This window comes from Hydra vulgaris, chromosome 09 (assembly GCF_038396675.1).
Source record: "Hydra vulgaris chromosome 09, alternate assembly HydraT2T_AEP".
Taxonomy (NCBI): Eukaryota; Metazoa; Cnidaria; class Hydrozoa; order Anthoathecata; family Hydridae; genus Hydra; species Hydra vulgaris.
In genome coordinates this window covers 54,040,001-54,067,500 of record NC_088928.1, presented here as the reverse complement: position 1 = coordinate 54,067,500, position 27,500 = coordinate 54,040,001, and the positions used below count along the sequence as shown (strand labels likewise).

Genomic DNA, 27,500 nt, shown 5'->3' with positions numbered 1-27,500 from the left:
GAACACTTTATTGACTGTCTACATTACATACACATCTATAAGACTCAAAACAGTTCACAACTCTTTGTATGCAAGTTGTACTGAGCCACACTAAGTGTCGTCTGGTCCCAGTGTCAATTCAGAAGTCTGTGGCAATCGCTCTGACAGGATACTCTGAGAATAGTCCTTTTGGGATAATGGGATACCTTAACAAGTTACCCTGGTGTAGACCCAGAGTGGAACTTCTTTTGGGATGCCGGTCTCAGGCGAAAGCTATATCGATAATGTATGTTTACCACCCTAATAATACAGACCAAACAAATAATTCTGCTCCATCACTGATACTGTCTACACATCGCACTTACGCTGGACACTAACGACAATTTAATAGAACAACAGTAAATGACTCTTACGTATCTCGACTATTGTTTATTGTTATTGTTTGTTTTCACAACATTTTACTTATTACTTTTTTAGTATTTTTCTACTTTGAGGCTCTTTGTTTTCCACTGGACATCTGTCCTTTTGTACTTTTATCTCACTCTGCTAAACTCTTTTTAACTTATTATTCATTCCTAAGATGTTCACTGCTCGGTGCAGCTTCACTAAAATGCATTGCATATACAACATAATAATGTTTGCCAGGAGTTTTTGTAATAAAATTGATAATTCGTTCACAAAATCAAACATAAAGCTCTCTTCAGAGGAAGGTTTGCTCTTGCCACAGGAAATAGCTACAGCAAATGGTTGAAAATGAGCAAAGTATGGACCATAAAGCGACTGAAGTACTTTTAAATAATGGTATCCCATCAACATTCACAACTAATTCAATTTTCTCCAGATCTGGAAATTTCCTTACATGTTTTAAAATATTAGTTTCCAAATAATAATAAATGTAATCGCCAACACACTTATTCTGCAGAGGAATGTTACATGGAGTTTTTAATAATGTCTTTACGTCTTTTGGAAGCTTCGCATGGCCATTGTTTCTCAAAATAAAAAGAAGTTGATTCAATGCAGAATGCAAAGTTTGGTTCACAACAACCCATTCTGCTAATTTTCACGTAGATTTCCATTTATTGTTTTGTCTATGTCATCTATAATGTCTGATTCTGATTCTTGTGTCTTGAATCATAGAAACATATATATCTATATGTTTCCATGATTCAAGACACAAGAATCAGAATCAGAACTACCCAAGTCAAAAATGGAATCTGAGTCAAAATCTGTTTCTTCGACACCTTTAACTTCTTCCTCAATTGAATCTTCTGAAATAACTCTATAACTGAAACAATTATTTGTTGTATATTTATTTTTGTTGTATTATCTGTCTCAGTAAATAAATCAATTACTATTTTATTCATTTTTCTCCATTATGTAATCTTTGATGACATAGCAACTGAATACTTTAATTTCTATAAATAAATATATTATTATCAGGTTAGCCAGGAATATATTTTATATAGCGTTTTTGCAATATTGGGAATAAAATTGTTATTGTTCTACTAAATATTAGGATTTTTTTATAAAATTGTAATATATATATATATATATATATATATATATATATATATATATATATATATATATATATATATATATATATATATATGTATGTATGCAGTGATGGGCATAGTTAACTAATTTTTTAGTTAACTTTTAGTTAAACTACTTTTTTTTAGTTAAATGCAATAGTTAAACTAAATTTTTTTATTTAAGTTAAACTTTTAGTTTAACTAACTTTTTTCCTAGTTTAGTTGAAAAAGTTTAACTAAATTTTTATTAACTAAATTTTTTACATATCGCCAAATAAATCGTTCTATTTCTATGCACCACTCACCTGACCAAGGACTCCAAAGATTCTGTTATTACTATTTTTATGTATTTATTTATTTAGTGCATGAACTGGACTTTTCAACATCATTTCCGCTTGGTCTGCTAATATCATAAATTCAAACTGTTAATCTAATAATCTGTTATTGTTATTAATAACATGAACAGCTTACTTGTGAACATGTGCTACAAAGATGTTAAACTAAAAAGTGATAAACCTGATGAAAAAAATTTGAATTTTATGTTTTTAGTTAACTATTTCTAATTAGTTTAAGTTAACTACTTTTTGTTAAAAGTTTGTAACTAAAAGTTTAAATTTAGTTTTTAGTTAGTAGTTTAGTTAAACTATAATAAAAAAGTTTGTGCCCATCACTGTATGTATAAACTTTTTTTTAGTTTTAGTTAGTAGTTTAGTTAAACTATAATAAAAAAGTTTGTGCCCATCACTGTATGTATGTATGTATGTATGTATGTATGTATGTATGTATGTATGTATGTATGTATGTATGTATGTATGTATGTATGTATGTATATATATATGTATGTATGTATGTATGAATATATATATTTATATATGTGTATATATATATATATATATATATATATATATATATATATATATATATATATATATATATATATATATATATATATATATATATATATATATATATATATAAATATATATATATATATTTAAATATAAGTAAAAAATTTACGTGCATATATTCAACAGTGCTCGATGAATGATTTCAGAGCTATATAAGTTTGTATGCGAGATTAAATAAAAATAACTACATATTTTTTTTAAACCTTAAAGTTGTAAGCAGAATCTTAAATGTATAAATTTGTAAATTTGTAATTTACAAATGTATAGTGTCAGCCCCAAACAAAAGTATATATTGGACTATCAGAAGGAGAATGGAAAAAGAGATGGGCAACCACAAAACTCATTCGTAAACAGAAAACTACAAAATTCAACCACCCTTTCCAAATACAAATGGAACATAAAAGAAAACCTTAAAATAACACCCAGTTTACTTTTGTAACTAATTAGCTACATAAAAACAAAAAATGTATTTTTGTAATTAAAGCAGTGTAAAACAATGTTTCGTCAAAAAAAAGAGAATTCTTTTCAATAATCATTACTAATAATATTAAAATTGAAGCATTTTTACTTCCTACCAGGAGAATAATAAAACGAAAATTATAAACTAAAAAATCTTTAATTATTACCCATAATTGAAAAATACATATGTAATATTGTAAATATTACCACTTTCAAATAAAATATAATTAAAAATAGCACATTTCTGTGAGCGATTGGCCATCTTTATTTTAAATAAGAAGTCTTATTTGTCTCGATATCAAAACGAAAATAAAAAGACATGATGATTTAACGTTGATTAAATCAACATTATTTTATTAACAAAAAATCAACGTGGAATAAACGTTGAAAATTCTGACGTTTAGATTTCCGCCTCGATAAGACGTTGAAACAACGACTTTTTTTTCAACGTTAGTTTATCAACTACAAATCAACGTGGAATAGACGTTGAAAGTTCTGACGTTAACATTTCAACCAACCTAAGACGTCGACATGACGTCGTTTGCTTGCTGGGATATGCCTGAAGAACGGATTTCTTTAGCTTTGATAAATAACTGCTTGCAAAGATTTGTTCTTTGCTCACTGGAGTATTCATTGATATATTTTTTTTATTGCATAACTTCAAGTTTTTGTAGGTCTGTAATACAGTTTCACGATCTTCATAATCAAGAAACTTTGCTACTATCGTTCTTCTTTCTCTTTTAATACCGCCGTTGTCTTCTTTCTTCCCTGTTCGGTGTGCGCGTTCAATATGTATTTCTTCGCTTATACTTAGTTTTTTTTTAAATAACTTTTTCATTTTGTCCTAGCTGCATTTCCATGTCTCCCCTTCCGTTTCCTCGATATCTTTAAATCTAAATCTGTTACGGCGACTCCTCTAACTCTGCCATCTTGTCTTTAAGATTTCAAGATTTATTGCCTTTTGATTAACACTGCCTTTTTTTAAAACCTTTAATAATAGTAAAATATTTTCATTTTACTATTATTTAATGCTTTTTCAATATTTTTCGCTTATGAATTCAATAATACGTTTAGTTTGATTTAATTCTTTTTTTAACTGTTTGTTTTCGTCTTTTTTGATTAAAAAGTCATTTACGTTCTTAGCATAAGTTAAGTTTGCTGGTAGTATATGGAACATTCGTGTATAATAAAGATTTATAGATATAAAATGAGAAAACTTTAAATTTTTATTTTAACAATTAGCAATCTTTTTTTCTATATTATAATTTTTTTTCTTTATATATATAAGCAAGAATGATAAAATTTCAAAGTTTATAAGGTAAAGGGAGGCATTAAACCCCCAAAACGACACTGATGATAGCGCACTAAACCACTGTATCATCAATGATACGCATTTAAAAACAAACCTAATTATAAATCTCTTATAAACTCTAAGTATCCGGAAAAGATGCGCATGTTAGTTTTTTGCTCATAAAGCAATTTTTCAGAACGAATTATTGAATATATAAAAAAATGTTGAAGTAAACAAGGAATAGGTCTAGAAATGATCGGTGTGGAACAGATAAGTAAAGAAAGGGTATGTTTAGTAAAGACCCGTATTTAACGGTTCCAGAGAGCTAGATATATATGTATATATAAATATATATATATATATATATATATATATATATATATATATATATATATATATATATATATATATATATATATATATATATATATACATACATATATATATATATATATATATATATATATATATATATATATATATATATATATATATATATATATATATATATATATATATATATATATATATATATATATATATATATATATATATATATATATATATAAACAGTAGCGGCATAAAGTCTTTGCCACATCAGGAAAAACAAGAAAAAAGTCATTTATTTTTATTTTGCAAAAGTTAAAGCACCACCAAACAGCACCAAACATAACTCAAATGATATAAATGCATAGCACTTGTAAAAATAAAAATATAAAAAAATGTTAATATTTTGTGTGTCCAACGCATCAATGACTGCTTGTATGCGCCAAGGCATTGACTGTACCAGCTTTTGAACTGTGGCAATTGGGATTGCTTGCCAAGCAGACTCCAACTGTTGCCACAATTCATCCAAATTGCTGGGCTTGCATTTCTGCACCATTCTGAACAGCCCTCCCACAAATTTTCAATGGGGTTTAAGTCGGGACTTTGTGGCGGCCATTCAATTACATTGATGCGTGCGGTTCGAAAGTATTCAGTAACTTTTTTGGCTTTCTGGCAAGGAGCATTGTCTTTTTGGAAAACAAACGTCTTATTCCTGTCAAAAAGCTTGGTGGCAGATGGTTTAACTTGTGTTTTGAGTATTTCTATGTACTTGTCTTGGTTAACAGTGTCTGTACAACGAGCCGGCCAACATCAAATCCAGACATGCAAACCCAAATCATAAGGAACCTCCACCATGTTTCACTGTTGGTGCAACTTATTGAGAACTAAATCTCTCACCAACTTCCTTCTAACATACGCTCGTTTTGCTCCACAGAATACAGTAAAACAACTCTCATCACTCCATAACACTTTATTCCTCTGTTCACCAGTCCATTTCTTGTGTTGGCTTGCAAATGCTCGTCGCTTAGCAATATTGTCAGGCCGCAATAATGGCTTCTTGGCAGTAATTCTGCCATTCAACCCAGCTTGCTGAAGGCGTTTCCTTACGGTTCTTGCTGCCAGATTGATGCTGTGTGTTTCTCCCATGTAACTGGCGACATCAGATGCCGTGTCGAAGCGATTAGCCAGACTTGTCCGAACCAAAAGCCAATCTTCCCGAATGGTCGTTTTGCGTGGTCTGCCAGAACACTTTTTGTCGTTTACTGTCCCAGTCTCTCTCTCTCTCTTTCTCTTTTGATGGTGTAGGTGACAGTCCTCAAGCTAACCTTTAATGCTTTAGCAATGTCCCTGTAGGAAATTCCTTGTTTTGCCATTACCACTATTTGCAGGCATCATTCAAGAGATAATGGGATGGCCACATCGATATACAAGAAAGCACATTTTTTTCTAATAACTCATAAAATTATGTAGAATATAATTGTTCGCGTTAAGTTTAGTTGACAAGAATAAAAAATAAATTAGAGATTTTTGTGAAATAACGATATATGTGTAATTGTAGTTAACTAGACTAATTATAGTTAATAATTATAATTAGTAATTAATTGATAATTACTATGGTGCTAAACCAATCAAAATTGTATTAAAAGTTATAGAGTTATAATATGTGGTATACAGCAACCACAAATTTCAACAAATATGCGCAAAAACATCCAAAAACTATATTTTACTTACCCGTATAATACAGTTTGTATTAAAGATAGTGGCAGGTGTCTCAATTAACCAACAATAGCAATTAAATTTACAAGTTAAACTATATGAAAACCGTTGCTAATAACGCGGGAGATGTCCAATTAGAGATTTAGACAAATTCCTGAAGGAAAAGCTTTAAAAAGTAATATACCAAGGCAACCTAAGTACGAGTTGTGAATAAACACACAAAACGTGTTTATTCACATCAGATCTCGGATACCACGTTCTTCTGATGTCGTCGTGTTAAACTGGCGGCGGAACAGCCATATGTTGATTGCATTAATAACTTTTGATATCCACTGCACCACGTGCATAGCTCCAGGCATTAGAAATTGCACTCTTGGAGAAGGAACATCGCCGCAACGAAATGGTGGGTTCCACTGATTTCTCTCTTTGATCTGAAGAGGCAGTCTAGAAATTTTTGATGATAATTGCTCAACACCAACACCCAAAAATCAACACTTGAAGATGATCTACGTGTTCATGAGATGTGAAATCTTCCATGAGTTTGCAGTCCCAGTGACCCATTAAGGGCACACTAGTTGAAAATTTAGATCTGAGATTATCGGATTTTGTTGTTCGCTGACTTGCTTTAGACATTTGTATTGAGTTCTAATTGATGCTTAACGTGTTCATATTGTGCCCAAAACTTTATGCTATTTCACTAAAAACATATGCTGCGTTTCAAGATGAGATCTTAGTTCTATCTAATGCAAATATAAGTTCAGGAGACATTATGTTGATTCTAGCTTTTGTAGGCTTTATTAATTTGCCACCTCTACTATTGTACAATTTTTCATTATTATCAATTTCTTCTGATGCACTGAATAAAGTTGATGAATCAGATTCTTGAACAACCTTGTTTGAACATGCTTCCAGTTCTTCTTTTGATAATTTTTGGCGCTTCAATTCCTTCCCCATTCTTTCCTAGGCATGTATTCTTCTATGCGATTCTACTTTGTCAGAGGTATATTATATTATAATGATATTAGTTATAATTATTTAATGTATAATAATTACCATTTTTAAATATTCAAAGAAGAAATGAGCTCAATTAATAGAGCATACCTTTACAAAATTCTTTTTGAAATAAAGTAACTAAAATAAAATAAATAAAATACTGAAAATACTTTGCAAACAATTTTTTAGCAAAAGATGTCAACAGTTAAGATCACAGGTTTGGGTTAAGGCAGCAATTTTTTTTAAAGTATATACATATAACAAAAATAAATACCGCCGAAAATAAAAAAGAAAGACTCATTAAAGATAATAACAATCAACCAAACAAAGAAAAAATAATGCATTTTACATATAGCACTTAAAATTTGACTAAATCTTCCTTTGAATACTTTTTTTTATAATTAGGTTGTATATTTATTATTATCATAGAATATACAATGAAAATATTATTGTCCTTGTACAACATAACGTAACAATAAAAGTTGTACAATATTTTTTGTCTTCGTGCATACAATTTATATTGTTATTGCATATGCAATGACAATTTATTTTGTATAGATCATAATGTATATTGTCCTATGAAAAATAAATCCTTTAAAAGAAATGAAATTTATAAAAAATATATATTTTTGGGTATAACTGTGGCAAGAACAATAAAATTTGTAAAAATACTAATAAATACTAATAGTTTTTTTTTTCAACAATATTGTTGATTTAAATTAATATAGTTAATCAAAGCTTTTTACAAGTTAAATTAATATAGTAAATTAAAGCTTTTTACAAGTTTTGGGCAAAAAATTGTAATTTCTAGTTCTGATAGTTTTATCAAAAGTTTTATCATAATATAGCTTTTGATATAATTATCTATATAAAAAAAATAAACATAGCCTATATTTTTTAAATCTATCATTTAATATATACTAAAACTAAATTTAAATCAAACTTGAGTAAAGCTGCAGTTAGGCGGTCTAAAATAATTTTATTATTTCACTTGATGCACTCTCGTCAGTGGAGGCTTGTTAAATATCAGGAATATTAATTGAAATAATAAAAGAAAAACGATTGCTGGCCCATGTCAAACCCTCAGTCGATGTAGCAGCAGGCTATAAGATAGTTGATGTATGTACTAGTAATGTACCGATTAATCAGCATCGACCTAATCGTCCATTTTTTGCATAATCGGAATCGGTATCGGCATTGGTCATTTTATTATTAATTTACCGATTTTCCAATCGATGGCATTTTAATACTTTTATCCTGTATATGATAATAATTAGATAATAAATAAGCTAAACTTTATGCATTTCTTATAACTTTTTTAAGAAATTGTTTATTTTGACTTTGTTTACTAACAATATTGCTTGTTCTTAAGATTATGATTACAAGCTATAATTTAACAGCTGAATGTACTTATACTTTTATTACCATAATGTTGTTTTTATAATAAATTATTTTGTGTTGTTCTATTGTTATACTTAAAAGTAACCATTTTAACATTGTAACCTTTATGTGTTCAAGTATAGCCTACTCTATTTTTATATATATATCTTTCATTTATTTCAATTCACCTCCCAAAGGCCATAAAGGCCACTCTGGTTAAGGAGGCTACTTTAGTTATGGTTACAACCCACTCTCGACTTTATAACTACGAAACACAAGCCTTGATGAACAAAGCTGCTGCGCGGAAAAACAAGTTCCTCTAAAATTGTAAATTTATTTCTTTGAAAGTTTTCTTTCCATAGTAAAAAAAAAATAAAAAATATATATCTTTTTAACAGAGTTTTTTTAATATCTTTTAAAATAATGCTTTGGCTCTGATTTGGGGAAAAGTATTTGTTTACCAGTATAGCTTCCCTGAAAAAGATTACACAATTTAAAGTTGTATGGTTTTAAATTTTAATAATTAATTGATTTATCGATAGCAGCCTTTTCCCATATATCGGCATTGGCCATGAAAATACAAAACTTTCTAATTTGTAACCAATAAGATATTTTTAGTTAAAATTTCAAAAGCTTTTGTGGAATTAATGGTTTCACCATACTGTAATTGTTGTAAACCAACATGACCGTAGGCATCTCAAATCATAGTTGCGTCACTTTAGCGATAGACAAAACTCCTTACTAGTGGTTAAGACAGCTTACCTAGGAGAAAAAGAACTTTGATATAAAACATCATAGAATAGTAAACCTCTAAGTCATGTTATCAAGATAGAATAACAAAACGTCAGTTTCCTGATTTCAAAAACGTCTAAAAGGACGTGTTAAATTTTTTCAAGAATTTATGAAAAAATGATTCTGGCTTAATTGCTGGAAAAAAAAACTTTCTCTTTTTTTTTTAGTTTTTCTTATAATTGGTTTATCTTGATATTGTTTTATTTTCTGTTTAAAACTGAGCTCATTTTTTGTTGCAGCCTTTTTAGTAGGAGGTTCTTTTATAAACCTAACATTATCTGGGGATGTAATAAAAGCAATTTGGCATTTTGAGTGAGTGGGTTTGCTTTTTTTGGAAAAGTTAGAATAGCACTTAAAGTATATGATTTCGGATTTCCCTGGTGTATTGTTTTTTTACTTAACACCTCTGTTTTTTTGTATTCAAAGTCTTTCATTATATTTCTTAGGGGAAGCAAATCGCAATGATAAAAGTCATTTACAATCAATCCTCTTTTTACAAAGTATTTTGGACCATATATTTTGTTCAAAATAATTTGAATGTTGCACATGACAAAGAAGTACCATCATTTATAGCAATGTAATAAGACAAGGCCTCAGACCACATCTGTTTTACTACTTTATTGATACCAAGTGGTTAAAGAGGATGTTTGCTATGAGGTGGTATGCGTATTATCCAATATCAATAAATATTACTAATTTAATTGCTTCAATAGTCACATGACTTTTGTCACCACATAAAAATAAGATAAATAATAATTTTTTCTCATCCACTTTTGTGCAAAATTCATTAAAATGAAGTAAAAAGTCTTAAAATGATGTAAAAATCTCTTGATCAATATATCCGCTTTTACAGCAATGTTCTTTTGTACCCAAAGAAAATTTAGATGCTTCTGGAATCTTTGTTCCATTAAATATGAAATATGATGGTAAGCTGTCTTCTGCTTCATTGACTGTGGCAAGGTATGGTAATGGTGTGCCGCGTTCACCAATAGTTAATTTTTGTACCTCATGAGAATCCTACAACACAATTACCTTTTCAGAAACACTTAACACAAATTAAAGGCCAGTTTAATTTGCGTTAAGTGTCTCTGAAAAGAAGTAAAGCGACAAAAAAATATTATGCAGAAATTATTCAAGTTCATGAGCAGCTTTTTGGATATATGTGTTACGTTATTTTTTTGTTGTTGTTTTCTATACGCTTGTGATATTTATAAATACTTTCACACAGTGCCGTTCCTAGCTGACTTGGTGGCTCGTTGTTCCACCGCTCGGTGACTTGGGGAAAACTTAACTGTGAAGCTCTAAAATCCAAGTGTCATTTATAAAATTATATTAAATATAATTTTTTAGACTTTTTGATGTTTATCAAGAACTTAAGTGGTCTCAAAATCATTGGAGCCTGAGGAAAAATTGTCGTGTTGTTAGAGCGGCCCTGCTTTTATATTGTTTGATTCCATTAATACTTAAATTATATGATATTAAAACATAAAAAGCAAATAAATTTTTATAATTGTTTTTATTACAGTTTATTTTAGAAAAAAAAATTTATTTCAATATTACAACTAAATAAACTATTAAAACTAAACTTCTTCAATTTCAAAATGTATTACTAAAGTTTAGTCGATAATATAGTCTAATATGCATTATATACATATTTGTATATAGTGCGTATTAGATACGTATTTAGCGAATACTTTATCTCAAGAATCAACATGTAACAGTAGTGAAAAGATGAGTAAAGCTTTTGTACCAATAACGACTTTATTATTCAGCCTCACTTTCCAATTCAAAGTGAACTAGATAATTTATTCAGAGATTATTAAGTCTTGAGCTGAACTTTATTCATTGAGGCCAATGAAATGGAATCTACTTGTTGAAGACTGCAGGATATGTGTGTACCAAAAACAACATTACTTATCTTAGGCTGGAGCATGAATCTGTTCAATGGCGGCTGTTTATAAATAGCTTAACGGAGTCTCAAATTGCTCCACAATGGAATTAAATATCCATTTTTATTTCTTGCACACAAGATACGAAAAAAAGAAAACTATAATAATGTCTAAGAATGTTTTGACAAAATTAGTTCATTTGAATTCAAGTGGAATGTGGCGATTTTAAAATACTTGCTTTCATGTTTAGCTTGCGAGAAAGATACACAAACTATTCATGATTTCTTTCTTTATGGGGCAACAGGGCTGAGGATAATAGTTACAAGAAAAGCCATAGCTCACTACAAGTGGAACTAGAGCCAGAATTGAACTGTAAATTGTGCGTGCATCTTCATCAAATAATTTTTGAACTTTTGATTTATGTGAAACATTAGGTACAATATTTTTTTGTATTTATAAAAACATTGAAACTGAATTATTTTCAAGTAATAACAATAGTATCTATGACAAGTGATAACTTTTAGCACAAGTGGCATTTGTCAGAATCGGCAGGTAATTAAGGGGCAAGCTTTTTGGTGTCAGGTGCTGATGGAAAAAAGGTTTTATATCACTCTATAAATTTATAGATCACTCTATAAATTTATAAATTAGAACCAAACTGAAATTATCAGTAATGATTTTCAAAATTCATTATGATAGTTTTGAGCTAGGTGCAAAAATGAATGGTAAAAATATAAACAATAAATTATAATCAAAGAATTATAAACAAAAAATTATAAACAAAAAATTATAAATATTAAAAGGTATTAAAATTTTTTTCAGATTTTTTTTACCTTAAGTTAAGAGATGATGTTATTTTATTTTACTGTCATTTTAATAATAATAATAAGTAGGTATAATTTTTAGAGACTTTCATTAAAGTTTTATTTTATTAATAACTATCAGCAACTAAAAAGACTTTGAGATAAAGAGAATATTAATAAAACATACTTGTATGTAACTGGTATGTTTAAGATAACAAGATGCCGTTGTTTTATAAATTTCGGGCCTATAATAATTAACAAAAAAAGAGATTAAATCTTTAGCAGATTTATGTTAAAAAGACGCTATGCCTATATACAAATTGTATTTTATAAATTTCTGACAGTCTCTATTTTTTGTAAACTAATCTCAAATTTACAGACTATTTTATTCTTTATCGAGTAAACTCAAATCTACAGACTATTTTATACTTTATCGAGTAAACTCAAATCTACAGACTATTTTATTCTTTATCGAGTAAACTCAAATCTACCGATTATTTTACTGTATATCAAGAAAACTCAATCAGGTTCCAAGTTTAGTGAAAGAAATTTTTTACCTTATTTGAATAAAATAAAAGTTAGAGGTTAAAAACAAAAAATATTATTAAGTGTGCGCCGTTTTAAAACTTATATATTTAAAGATAAAATTAAAGCAAAATTTTAAGTGACATCATTAAGGATATTTCTTTAAAATTTATATTGCCAATATGATTCATGACTACTTAAATAAGCCAAGTCATAACTTTCTTATATATATATAAAAAAAAAAATATTTTTTAAATTAAACTAAATTAAATTTGTTAATATTTTTTGAAATATAATAAACAAATTTTCAATTAACTATCTAGAATATTGGCATTAAACTTTCATAAACTAGTTTGAAAACGTAAAAACAATGAACAAGTTTTGAATAAAAATTTGTCAGCCGTGATAAATACTGTTTTTCCTTTTTTCCAAACAAAATGCGACTTATTTGTCATCAAGTCTCAAATATTTAACATTTTTTAAAATTAGATATTTTATTTATATTAAAATTTATTTAAATTATTTCAGTGTAGACAAATTTTTTAATGATTTTTTATATGCTTTTAAGTGAAAAAATATTCAAATTGTTTATAACAGAAAAGAATAGATTATAAAAGAAAACAAGTAAAAATATATAATTTATGAAACATGTGATTTTTAGTGTATGAAGGTGTGCAACTTTGAACTTCCCACAAACTTGACGAATTGCTTGTTGAATTGCAATGTAAGTATTAAAAAATTTATTATATTTAAGAAAATGTCACTGTTTTTTTTTTTTTTTTACAGTAATATTGTAGTCGTTCTTATTAAAAAAAGTAACACATGAAGAGTAATGCGTGACTAAATATTCCTTCAAGATTAGAGATATTTATAAGATTTAAAAATATATAGGTCTTGAAACGGCGTATCCGGCCGAATAAAATTTCTACATTGCAACATCTGTTTATTGATAAAAGTAGACATTAAAGTAAAGGTATGGCCTTCCCTGATTTATGAGTTTTAGCAACACAGAATATATGCGATTGGATAGGTCAGGCTACCGAGCCTGAGGTGATTGCAAAAGGCTGGTTTTAATGCTTTTGTAATAATGGCATAATATTGCCGAATAATCTAGTTCCAGCAGACTAATCGAATTAGCTTGAATCATTTAAAGCTCTTAACCCTTCATAAGCGCGTATGGAGAACAACAATTCCCGCTTCCGTTATGACTTCTTTTCTACAGCTTCTCGCATTGCAAATTTGAAGCAGCAAATTATTGTTAAAATGAGAGTTTGACTATGAAGTGATATTTCATTTGTCTTAATCGCTCATATTAGCAATTCATTTGAATTTGACTAGAATTTAAAATAAGAGTTAAAAAAGAAGAAGAAAGCTAACAGAAGTTTTGGAAAACTGTAACTGAAGTAAAGAGAGAATACCAAAGCACCAAAGTTAGAGGATAAAAACAAGATGAATAAACGTCGGACATGAAGGAACCGTTACAGTAAAAAGATGCTGCAACTGTTCTTTGTTACTGATTTTCCTAAATGCTAGCTCAAACGGAATATACAAATAATGGTTATTTTAAATGATAAGGCTTTTTGAAACCACAAAGTTACAAATAAGCGTTTTAATATATTACGAATATATGTTTAAAAATGTTTAAAAAGTATATATTTTTCCAATATCAACAGTCTTATGATGTTGATTTTGAGCCCATTCCAATCTTCATTGAATGAAAGGTCTGACGCATCAACACAAGCTTCTTTTTTGTAGTTTTATTGGTTCTCTAGTCAGATGTTCTGGATGATGCGGTTAACTCATTCTGTTGTTTTTGTTCAGATGGTGGTTTGGAATAAATCTTTCTCCAGTTTTCGATTTTTTCCTCACTTTTTGGTGAAAAACCTTTACAGTTTGTGGAATATTTCACTTAAAATATTGTGAACTCTGTATAAGACTAGATATCTTATTTCACTATTATTTTTTAAAGCTTTACTAATTTAATTAAAATTGTGATACCATGTGAAGCATTATATGATAAGTACAATTTATTAATAGTACCACATGGTTCTTAAAAATTTAAAAATACCAACTTACAGTTATTATGTAAATTTACTGGAATTAATAACTGTTTATAATAACAAAAATTACTTGGAATTAATAACTGTTTATAATAACAAAAAATTACAAATTTATGTAAAATACAAACTTAAATAAGTAATATGTAAAAAGATGTGTGATGTAAACATCAACAAAAAAAAGGTTAACGAGAAACTTCACGAGAATAGAGTTGCGAAACAAAAGCCTATAAAAGAATGTGTTTCAAATCTAATTTCACGTCAAAATAGATGAATTGGTATATAAGTATATGTCTTAGCCAGACATATGACTATTGGCGTCTTTACAAATCAAAGTATAATAGCCTTTAATACTTAAATCTAAAGATGAAACAAATTTCAATTAATTTTACAACGCACAAACAGGCGTGATGAAATTCGAAAGTGCTAAAATTCAAAGTATGAAAAGTTTTTTTATGAAGACCACGAATACTTGTTAAGGATAAATTAAAACACATTGGTAATCATGGTTTTTGACTAAATTATTACAATCATGACAACCTAAGTCATCTGAGTCTTCATAATGTCCTGCTAATCAAGCTAATACAATTTGATGATATAAGTCTTTCTGATAGCCACCACAGAGTACGGAAGACCTTATTACCAGCCAACTTCAGAATTATTAAACTGATTTTTTTCTCTTCTTTTTCTTTTTCTTTTCTTAGGTAAACCATAGATAAATAGATATATGCAACAATATATAAATAAAAAAAAATCAAAATTACAACATCATGTAAGCATATAACCGAAATAGTTTTTCGATAAGAAATTTACAATACAATTTTGAATTTATAATTTTCAAAAATAACCAGGGTTGTGATAATACCTTAAAAAAGCATTTACCATTATTTTGTAACTCCGAAAAAAAATCCTATCCTAGTCTTGCAATATGACCGTTAGCTTAAGTGCTAACTTTTAATTTAACTTTTAAGTATTATTTTCTTTTTATGACTTTTTTTATTTTATTATAATTTTTTTTATTTTTATTATTTCGAGCTTTTTTTCAAAATTTAAAAATGTACAATTTTCTTATTAGGCTTTTCCATGACTTTCTGATGTATGTATATATATATATATACATATATATACATATATATATATATATATATATATATATATATATATATATATATATATATATATATATATATATATATATATACACACATATATATATACATATATATATAAATATATATATACATATATATATATATATATATATATATATATATATATATATATATATATATATATATATATATATGTATATATATACATATACATACATACATATATATATATATATATATATATATATATATATATATATATATATATATATATATATATATATATATATACATATTAAGAATAATATATAAAATATTTTAATTAATTAATAACTACATTGCTATATGAGAGATTATAAAATTAGTTCATTTCTGGTATTGTATAAAAATATTTTATGTTGTTGTATTAGATTAAATTGTATTAAACGCTGTATTTTGTATTACCTTTAGCTGCATCTAAAAGCCTTTTCGTTTACTTCTATAACTGTGCAAAAGTTATTGTATATACAGTTATTTATACATTTACGCTAATGAATGATTTACTATAGTTCCATAAAAGTGATTTTGTTTCCTTTTTAAATATATCGCTTTTCAATGGTTTGAAAATGTCATCTGCATTTATTATCTGCATTTTTTGCTCCAAAAATAATATCTATTCTTGGTAAATATACAGAAATGAATGTAAAAGATAGATTAAGATTTTTAATTTCTAGCAATCTTCTTGTTTTACTTATTCTATCTCCTTCTTGCATATTGTGCGTTTGCGTTCTTTATTTTCTAGATTTATAAAATGTAATTTGATAACTCGCCATTTTCTATCAACAGCAGTATAAATAATAGCTTATCTACAAGACACATGCTGTAAAAATTCATATAAGATCAGTTCCGAAAAAAATCGAAAGGATCTTTTAGTTCTTTGACATTCTTAGTCTTGATTAAAATTCTTTTTTTGTTTTTTGTACTTTTAATACCATCGTTTCCACGTTAAATGCAAATATTGCATTCAAAGCATATTTTACCGTATTGTGGGAAACGTGGCAGTTATCATTAGGTTTCAAAAACTCAGGGTTTAATTTGCAAAGCTTGGTATATAGATAAAATTAATGGGAGCATTACGGGCCAAAAATATTATCATTTAAGCAATATTATATGCAGATGATATAAATAATTTGTAAATTTTTTCAGCCTTCTTTTCCCTTCCCCCCCCCCCCCTCTCTTGAAAGTAATTATGAGAACCAATTATCAACTCTTCTTTGTCATTCATATTACACACTGTAGTAGAAATAATTTGTTTGAAAAAAATGTCCACCAGAAGTGGTTGCATTTTTGAAACCACGAAACATTGAACAACTAGTTTCTAAATTTAGAAAATATTCTGTTGACGTTTTTAAAAAAAAAAAAAGGGTTAAACGGGCAGATTATGAAATTTAGGTGTTCAGAAAGGGTGACTTCCAGAGATGGAGCAAAATTTAAGTTTTGTAATTTTGGTGCTGAAATTAAATAAGAATGTTTTACAAAAAGTTACCGTGTTAGAACCCTACAATATACACTTGAAAAATTGGGACCCACTATCCCAAATGTGAAAAGAGGAAAAAATAAACTTATTTTTCGGCAGTATCTTAAAATAGATCGAATATCATAGGAAAAATTAATTTATCTAATAAAAATTTCTTATCGTTTGTTCGTAATTTTTGAAACCTATTCGAGTATATTATAATCTATTCGAATGGGTTGTTAACTTTACGAGATCATAACTTTTGAAAGTTACAAAAGTTTTTCACTAAATAAGAATTTTACAGATGAATTCTAGTCGAGTTCATATTGTAGAGTTTTTTTTAATTGCTATTATTGCCCCTTTCCCTGACGAATACCTTGGGGGCCCTAATTTTATCGAAAAATTTAAACAATACGCTAATTACGGTAAAAAATACGTTAACAATACCTGTTAAATGTATAAACAACATTCCCTATTTTTTCTATACTTTCTTGTGGTGTAACGCAAAAAAATTTATTAATAGATACTATGAGCTTTTTTTATCTGCTGCAGTAGTTAATAAAAACATTAAAAAATTTTTTTTTGTTATTAACTAATTTTTTTAAAAACAATATGAGCAATCCTAATCAAAGAATTGAATAGGATTGCTCATATTGTTTCAAAATGCCAGGTATTAAAAATTCTCATAAAGATAATAGAGCCTTGTTTTATCTAATATGTTTTTCAAAAAATTCAAGAATGACAGAAATTAAAGAAGGAAGTGTGATATTGAACAAAATGCATAAGTTCTTTTTAGAATCACTGGTTTGAACAATCAAAACTTTTCTAATGGTATTTGTACTAAATGTAGAAAAGAATCAGAAACACTTAAAAAAGAGATAAAAACATTATTCTGAGTAAATCCAATGATTTCTTAAAAATAGAAGTAAGTATTTTTACTAAAAACCAATCATTCTATGTTTGTGACATTTGTGAAATTGCTCGAACTACAATACTAAACTTCAAATTTAAAAACACTTGTAAACCTAGTAAAAAACAGGGAGCCAAAGTTCTTAGCATATTTAGAAACTGGAAGGGAAGAGACTTATTTGAAAGTAATGTAAGAGAAAAATTAGGTGAAGAAGATAGGTCTTTATATGATTATTTTGATGTTAAAAAAAAAATTGTTGAAAAAGATTTTAGACAATTGGTTTATTGTAAAAACATTAAAGGATTAATTGAGACAGTAATAAAGGAGAGAAAATTATCAAATGATTAAATTCTAAAAGTGGCCATTGACGTTGGAGCCGGATTTTTAAAAGTTTGTTTAAATATTATAGAAAAAGTGACAGAATGTAATGTCAAAAAAAAAGTTTAGCTATGAGGAAGGAATAGGGAATAAAAAATATAAAGACAGTGGCGTAAACAAATTGTTTACTATTGGCTTAACTGAAAACATGGCTGAACTTCATTCATTTCTTGAGAAAATTATCACTATTTAAAGCTTAGTGCTAAATGATTCAAAATACTTCTGTGCTTTTGATATGAAATTAGCCGTTATATTTTTTTGAATTTAAAGTGTAGCATCAACATATCCTTGCTTTTGGTGTGACGATAGCAAAGAAAAATGCAAGATTTTGAAAATCATGATGAGCTCTAGGAAGTATCCGTTCATTAGCTAATGCTTACAAAGTTGCCTCTAAAGATTTAAAAGGAAACCCAAGCTTTCAGCTGTATCTTATGTTAAATGTGATATTTGTTTAGATATAAACAATTTTTCATCAATATAACTTTTTTATACAAAATTGTTAACGTAAAAAATTGATTGGAGCAAGCATCCAAGACAGAGCAAGAATACAATGATCTTATCATCATGCCCCGTTATATTTTACAATCAATATCAATAAAATATAAAACAAACACAAATTATAAGATGTTTGTAGCACATAAATATAAATATATGTATAAATATAAAAACTCGTATAATTCATATATAACCAAGTCAATGTATCTTTGTAAATATAAATACAAGTAAATGCATTTTTATAAATATAACCATAAACATTTCCAACTATTGTGTATATGAAAAAATTTCAAGAAGTGTAAAAGTTTTAAAATTTAAATTGTTTCAGTAATGTTGAGGTCAAGTATTTATTGTTTAACAACGCATTTAAAATGTTGATTCAAGTTTATCGTTTTCATATAATTTGTGGAAATGAGTTCCACAATTGTGGTCCTCTTGTAGATATTAAGAATTTGGATTGTCTCAAATGCATTTTTAGAACATAGTAGAACTGCATAGAATGTTTTGTTTCATATTTGTGATCGATAAGTTGGTATGGTTGCTTTTGTTTTTTATAGACTATATTCTTGCCCAAGCAACATTGCTTTTTAGTTTGTTTATGGGTTCTAGTTTGTTACCTGAATATAAGCCAACCATAATGAGTGCAAAGATGCTTATGTTAAACTTGGTCTACGAGTGTCACCGAAAATGATTGCTCTTATCAAGCATACATGTGAATTTCTTTTACTTAAATCAAATTCCAATCTGAATATAGGATTGGATTTTTGGTCAAACAGGCCTCTGAATCATTTTAATTTTAAACAGTTTTGGGAGAGTGGATACAAAGTTTCTAGCAGCCTTTAAGACTATCCGCAAAGCCTACTTAAATTGCACAGTTGTACGTAACTGTGGCCTAAGCCACTGTTACGTACTGTTTATTCATTCTTGTATGCACATTTATTCATTCTTATATGCGTATTTATTCCTTCTTATATGCGTATTTATTCCTTCTTATATGCGTATTTATTCCTTCTTATATGCGTATTTTTTCCTTCTTATATGCGTATTTATTCCTTCTTATATGGGTATTTATTCATTCGTATATGCGTATTTATTCATTCCTATATACGTTTTATTCCTATAAAACGTTTTATTCCTATAAACGCTCAAATAAAAAAAATTATTGAGTTTTGCATACAAGGAAATAATCTTTGTACGCAAGAAGCAATAAAAGAAAAACTTTCTGCAGCAGGCTTCAACATGTTTATGCCTACTATTTCAAGAAAACACAAACGCTCGGATTTATCAAGAAAGCAATTTGTGCATGTGTCTGAAAAACGAAACTCAACACGAGTGCGCCCAAACAAAATAACGAGAAGGTTATTTTGTTTGTGCTGTTTTAACAATGGGAGTGCTGGCTTATGAAATAAAAAGTGGAGGATAGAATGCAGATTCATTTTGTACTTTAATTACTACAATTTTGGCACCAGCGATAAGGAATGCAGATGTGGAAACGCCGGTGCTTTTTATGGACAATTGTAAAATCCACCGGAGTCTTTTGTTAGGCAAACACTAGCCTCTCATAGCATAGCTATTAAGAATCTGCCAGCATACACGCCACAGCTTGATCCAATAGAAGAATTTTCTTCTTTTTTAAAGCATACTTACAAACAAGGAGAAAGGCCTCGAAATACGGATGGGCTAATAAGGAAGCTTGAAAATATTATGAATACTACAGAGTTTAATTTAATTCCATTTTACAACCATATACGTAGTTACATAATTTCAGCGCTGGTTTGGCAACCATTTTTTAAATAAATAGCAATGGCAACAACCTAATTTATATTTTGAATAAATCTATATAAAAATATAAAAGCCTACTTATTGTTTATACAAAATTATATTAGAGATTTAATGGGTTGTTGACTTGCATATAAACGCGCATGTAAGAATGAATAAACACGCAAATAAAAATGAATAGACGCACATATAGTAATAGTAATAGTAATATATTTAAATAAGTCTTTTTAGATAACATGAAAAATAATTAAGAAACAAACAAACAAAACCAACAAATTATACAAAAATTTATGGTTTGTGAAATAAAACTTTAAGTAAAAAAAAAGCATTTGTTATTTCATAGCAAGTAAGTTGATATCAAAATTGAGAAAAAGACAAAAAAGATTGCTTTCATTTAATTAACGTTTACATCTATGACAAATAGTATCTAAAAACTCAATATTTGTAGCTGCTAAAGCACGAATTAATTAATAAACATGCAGCTCATCTTCAGTAAAAGATGTAACGTTTGCAGCTGTAGAAACAAAATACTTGTCAATTCTATTCTTAAATGCGTTAACTGACAGAGCCTTTTTGTATGCTGACGGCAATTTATTCCAATCATTGACAATACGATTTGTAAAAAAAATATTACGATCATTATTATATGTGAATTCACCCATTAGGACGTTGGAAGATGATCTGCGGTTTGGTGGATTATGCCGATTAATAATCTCAAAACCGTTTTCTAGCTTAAACTGTTAGAGTAAGTCGCCACGTCTCCTGCGAGTTTCCAAAGTAGTAAAATTGAGCCGCCAACACCTTTCAGCATAAGGAAATATTATTAAATCATGAGGCACTTTTGTTGCTTTGTGCTGAATTTTTTTAATTTCTTTGGTGTCACCTTTAAAGTAAGGATACCATACCCGAACAGCTAATTCACGATGCGGCCTAACATACGTAGTGTATAATTTACTTCAAAGCTTCATATCTCTTGATCTAAATTTTTTTTTTTTAATAGATCAATTGTTGTATTCGCTTTACGTGCTGCAATATGTATTTGTTGATTCCATTTTAGATCATTAGATATAAAGATACCCAGGTCTCTCTCAATATCCGTTGCTTCAAGAGTAAGTGATGTATTTCCATCATTTATTACATACTCATGATTACTATTTCCATAACCAAGGTGCATAACTTTACATTTTGGAACATTTAATTCCATTAGCGATTCCTTTGACCATTCTGTGACAATGTTTAAATCGTTTTGTAGGATCAGGCAATCAGCATCGTGAAACTCAGGTCTTATTTCTTGAAACAGTTTAGTGTCGTCAGCATAGATTTTATGAACTGATTTTATCTTATCCGTTAAGTTTTTTATATAAAAGATAAATAATGTTGGACCAAGTACAGACCCTTGAGGAACTCCGTTTAGAACATCGGTCCAGTCGCTAGAGTGTTCACCTAAAACAGTTCGCAGTTTTCTACTAATCAAAAATGACTCAATCCATTTAAGAACATTGCCATTAATCCCATATGTTTTCAATTTCTGAATTAGTCTACGGTGAGAAACTTTATCAAAGTCCAAAAATGCAATATCGACAAAATTTTATTTACTTAACGCTTTCGTGATGGAGTCGACACTCTCCAGTAAGTTGAACGTGCATCCTTTTTTGGACATAAATCCATGTTGATTATGTGAGATGCAGCTCATTTTTTAAAGATATTTAGTTATCTATGTCCTGATAATCTTTTGAATTACTTTACATGGAACTGATGTGATAGACACTGGTCTGTAATTAGCGGCATCAAGACGACTTTCTTTTTTAAACAAAGGTATGACGTGTGACTGTTTCCAAGCTGTAGGTGTTGAGCCTTCGGACAGTGCTTTATTGTAAAGTAAAGTAAGATGGTAAGTCATTAAAGCTGCGTATTTTTTAAGTACCTTTGGACTAATGTTATCAGCACCAACAGATTTATTCGGGTTCAATCCTTTCAAATAAGCTAACGCCGCTTCAAAATTAATAATTATATCGCCTGAGTCCTGTTGATAATGCCTTTTCTCAAAAATTGGTAACTGATTACTTTTACTTATACTTTAATAAAACTTATTTGAAGCTTTCGTTAAGTCTGTTTGCGATGTGTATTCCCTCTGTTAACGTTTCACCTTTTGCATCAGATATAGCATTAATAGATACATAAACATTTTGTTGCGCTTTATATGTTGCACGTTGTATAAAAATAAATAACCCTGAATAATATGTATGTGTATCTTTTAGAAACTAATATTGATTATAAATGAAAATAAATTTAAACGAAAACAATAATTTGTGTCCTTTAAATTATTCTCCTATTGAAAAACAATTGAGTTTATACTAAAAGATCAATTAGAAGATTTTTTATTATTCAAGATTTTTATCCTCCTTCCTCCAGATATGTATTTCCACACTAATAAAAATGATATGTTTATAAAAAACCACTGTGATCAGAGTTTGGGAACAATATTATCCAAAAATTAGGGCTTCAAATTTCCTATATTTTTTTAGGAAAGGGGGCAACGATAGCATTAAAAAAAAAAACTACCGTTATGAATTCGACTAAAACTCATCAGTCTCATTTAATAAAACTCATCATTCTCATTTAACAAAAACCGATTTTTTCCCAATCCTTTTATTAACTCTTCGTCTCTGTCTGTTAACATCAAATCTTGCATTCAATTTTGGAGTCACTTCTTGATGATAGATTTTCTTCAAATTTTTCATACATACTCTTGCTTGATGACAATACAATAATCAATAACTAGTTTTGCAGTAAGTCAATTAATTTAGTTAATTTTAATTAATTTTTTTTTCATATAGGAAAAAAAAGAATTATTTTAAAAATAAAATTATTTGCAACTACTTATTCGCGAGTTTAGCTTATTTGGATAAGGCGTTGCGGTCGTAAAGAGAATGACTATGGTGCGAGACCCACCTCTTCTGACTTTTTTTTTTTTTTTTTTACACACGCGCTTACAGCCGAATGTTAATAAAATAAAATACTATAATCAAAAAAATTGATTGCAAAATGTGTGTTTTAATAACATATTTGATAAAAGTCTACCTATCCAAATAGTTAAAACTATATCTTCTTTATACCGTAGCGGCAGTGCGACTGTCTCATACCTATGTTCCAAATCAGTCTCATTTTATCTTAAGCAAGTAGTTAGGTAAAGATTGATTCTGTTACTCAACCTATATAACACATACACTGTAAAGTGTATGTTATATAGGTAGGGTAACAGAATCAATCCTTTTCTTTACCACTATATATGGAAACTTTACTGGTGTTGTAGCTTATGCTGATGGTATCATTCTTCTCAGCTCTACTCTCTCGGATCTAAAAAAAGTTTTTACAACGTGTAACGTGTACAAAAATTTAAACGGCATAAAGCTTAATGCTGTCAAAACGGAACTTTTACTCTCCGGAAAAAGACAATTAACAAATTGCACAACATCCCTACACAACCATCAAATTACATCTCATGAGAAACTTAAACATCTCGGCTTTACTTGGGATACAAAAAAATCAATTTTTGCTTTACTTAATAGAATAAATATTAACAGTAGGGTATCAAATTTCTAGGCAACACACAGTGGGCCAAAATCATTATTAGCTGGACAAAAGTAATAACTTTTGAAATATTCATCAGGTTTTTCCCATAATTAGCAGCTTGAGTATATTTTATATAAGATATCTAATGGCACCATTAGATTGTTTATTTGGTTGATATGGATACCTATATTTCATAGCAACATTGTATTTTGCATAGTCGTCTAAATCAAAAGACTTTCTTGAAGTACCAAATTTATAAACTAAACTAATATTATTACTACAATGATATTTTATGTATTTGAATGAAAACACAAACAAAAAATTATTAATTTTTGGCGTTGCTATGCAGTTCTGGGCTTTTAGAAACCAGTTAGTGATTTTTTTTGAAACTTTTTTTTAATTTAAAGTTACTTTGAAAAATGAAATAAAAACTTTTAAAACAATCTTAACTCTAAAGGTTTATAGGTACAGTTAATTAAATTTTAACTGTGTAGTTCAGATATCCTTAACAACCAAATAAAAATTAACAAGTTTTCATACAATTAGAGCTACAGAAATTTTTTAAACAAATATAAAGAAAACAAACAAACTTTTATATTTACAAGTTATCTATTTTTACAGAGCATGCATTATTATATTATATAAAGAATAAACACTAATAAAGTAAACATCATCTTGAACACCAAAGAAAATCAAAACCATCCCAATGCTTTTGACACTTAGTCAAAAATTAAAACCTCTTTAAGGAGATCAAAAACTCCATTCAGAAGAGTTTTTTTTATAGGATTATTGAGTTTTCTCAAGCTACTTATCTAAAGGTTAGAAGATCACATTAGTCGCCTTAATAAGTCTTCATTTGTTTTGGAACGCGAACATTTTATGGAATATGATTCACGAAATTCATTAAAGTTTTTATTTTGAGTTTTGTGTGCCTCTTCACTGAACATGCCAATAGGCAAAGCCATTCTCTTTACAACTTTCCAAACATCGATAAGTGTGAGATGCAGACTCTGTGGCATATGATACCAGGGATAAAGGTTTACATATTTCTCAGCTGTTTTGTAGCAGTGTTCTATAAATAGTGAAGAGTCAATTAGAAAGTTAGATGACAATGTACACAAAATAGCATGCAACATCTTTATCATACTGACATCAAGTTTAAAAATTTAAGAAGACTTCTCTGCATTTTTATAAAATCTTCCAGCAGTGTTTCCATTATTTAAAGACCCAGAGCTACTAGATGCTGGCATATCAATTACCAGTCCAACTTCATCACGAAACCTTACCTATATTTTTTTTTTTTGTTCTTGAATAATTTCTTTTACAGATGTAGTCCTTGTAGTCCACTTTTTCACTGTCAATTTATAACTGGTTCTACGAAGACATTTCATGCTTTTAATTCAAATAAGGAGAGTTGAAAGACCGAAGCAGAGACTTATCTCTGTCAATAGCATATTTTTGGCTGCATTAAGATCATTCATTTTTGTTGGACTGCATCCATAAACAGAACAACACTGAGAAGATGTAGTTACTGTAGCAATTTTGCTGTCCACCATCGTTATTTCAATTTTATGAAGCATTATTAAGTTATTACAAAATGTTGAAGACGAATTTTACATTGATTTGTTAATAAACTGATTCTCTTGTTTCAAAACTTCAATGGTTTCTTTTTTAAATGAAAATCTTATTGGTCTGTAATATAAAGTTGAAGATCAATATGGATTAGATATTTTTTTGTCATTAATGTATCCAAACAACTGAAGTGAAACAAAAAAGTTACACACCGAGCATCAAATTCAGAATTCACGAAAAGATTATAAACATCAAGTTTGTCTTTTCATTAGACATAACCATGCTGTTTTATGAATTAATGAACTTGATATCTTGTGATGGTTGACATATTACTATTACTAATAATAATATTATTAGACTAAAATAACATAAACATTAAAAAGATGTATTGATATATATATATATATATATATATATATATATATATATATATATATATATATATATATATATATATATATATATATTATATATAATACCAATACCTATACATAATATATATATATATATATATATATATATATATATATATATATATATATATATATAATATATATATATATATATATATGTATATATATATATATATATATATATATATATATATATATATATATATAGATCTATAGTTTGTTGGCTTTGGGAAGAGCGGAAGGAAAAAGGTGATTCTTACGCCAACATATACGTCACTTTTAATTACTTTTAACTTTCGTCCAACATTTCCGTGTTGGACGAAAGTAAAAACCATTAATTTAATTACAAATTAATCGTTTTTTAAAAAAACCACAAAAACGCAAATTTAATTGACCAGAATGTTTTAAAAACATTGTGAATGTTTTTAACAATATAAACAATGTTTTTTTTTTATTTTTTTTAATAAAATGTTTTTATTTTTATTTTTTTTAATAAAATGTTTTTATTTTTATTTTTTTTACTGTAAATCATGCGCGGAGTGTTGCTACATCGACTATCTTATAGCCTGACTCGCAAGGGAGTGCTGCTACATCGACTGACAAATAGCCTGACTCGCAAGGGAGTGCTGCTACATCGACTGACAAATAGCCTGACTCGCAAGGGAGTGCTGCTATATCGACTGACAAATAGCCTGACCCGCAAGGGAGTGCTGCTACATCGACTAAGGGTTTGGTTGGGGCAGGCAGTCTATCATTATTAAAAAAAAAAAAATTCCGGTCTTGCATTTTAATTTTTACTTTTTGTCAACAAAATATCGAAAAAACTTTCGGACAACATCTAAGGGTTGTATATATATATATATATATATATATATATATATAAACCCATTATGTATGTATATTATATATAAATTTATTTATATATATATATATATATATATATATATATATATATATATATATATATACATATATTTATATATAATGCACATACATATACAGATATTATATATTATATATATATATATATATATAGATATATATATATATATATATATGTATATATATATATATATATATATATATATATATACATATATATATATAAACCCATTATGT

The 27,500-nt window shown here is 28.1% G+C and overlaps 1 protein-coding gene across 1 annotated transcript in view; it reads left to right on the top strand.

The window, feature by feature from the left end:
* LOC136085581 (uncharacterized) overlaps positions 1–27,500 on the top strand; it is a 212,984-nt gene that overhangs the window by 22,453 nt on the left and 163,031 nt on the right. The window contains exon 3 of the mRNA XM_065806901.1: positions 13,259–13,321. Coding sequence (XP_065662973.1) covers positions 13,259–13,321 — 63 coding nt within the window. The remainder of the gene's footprint in view (positions 1–13,258; positions 13,322–27,500) is intronic.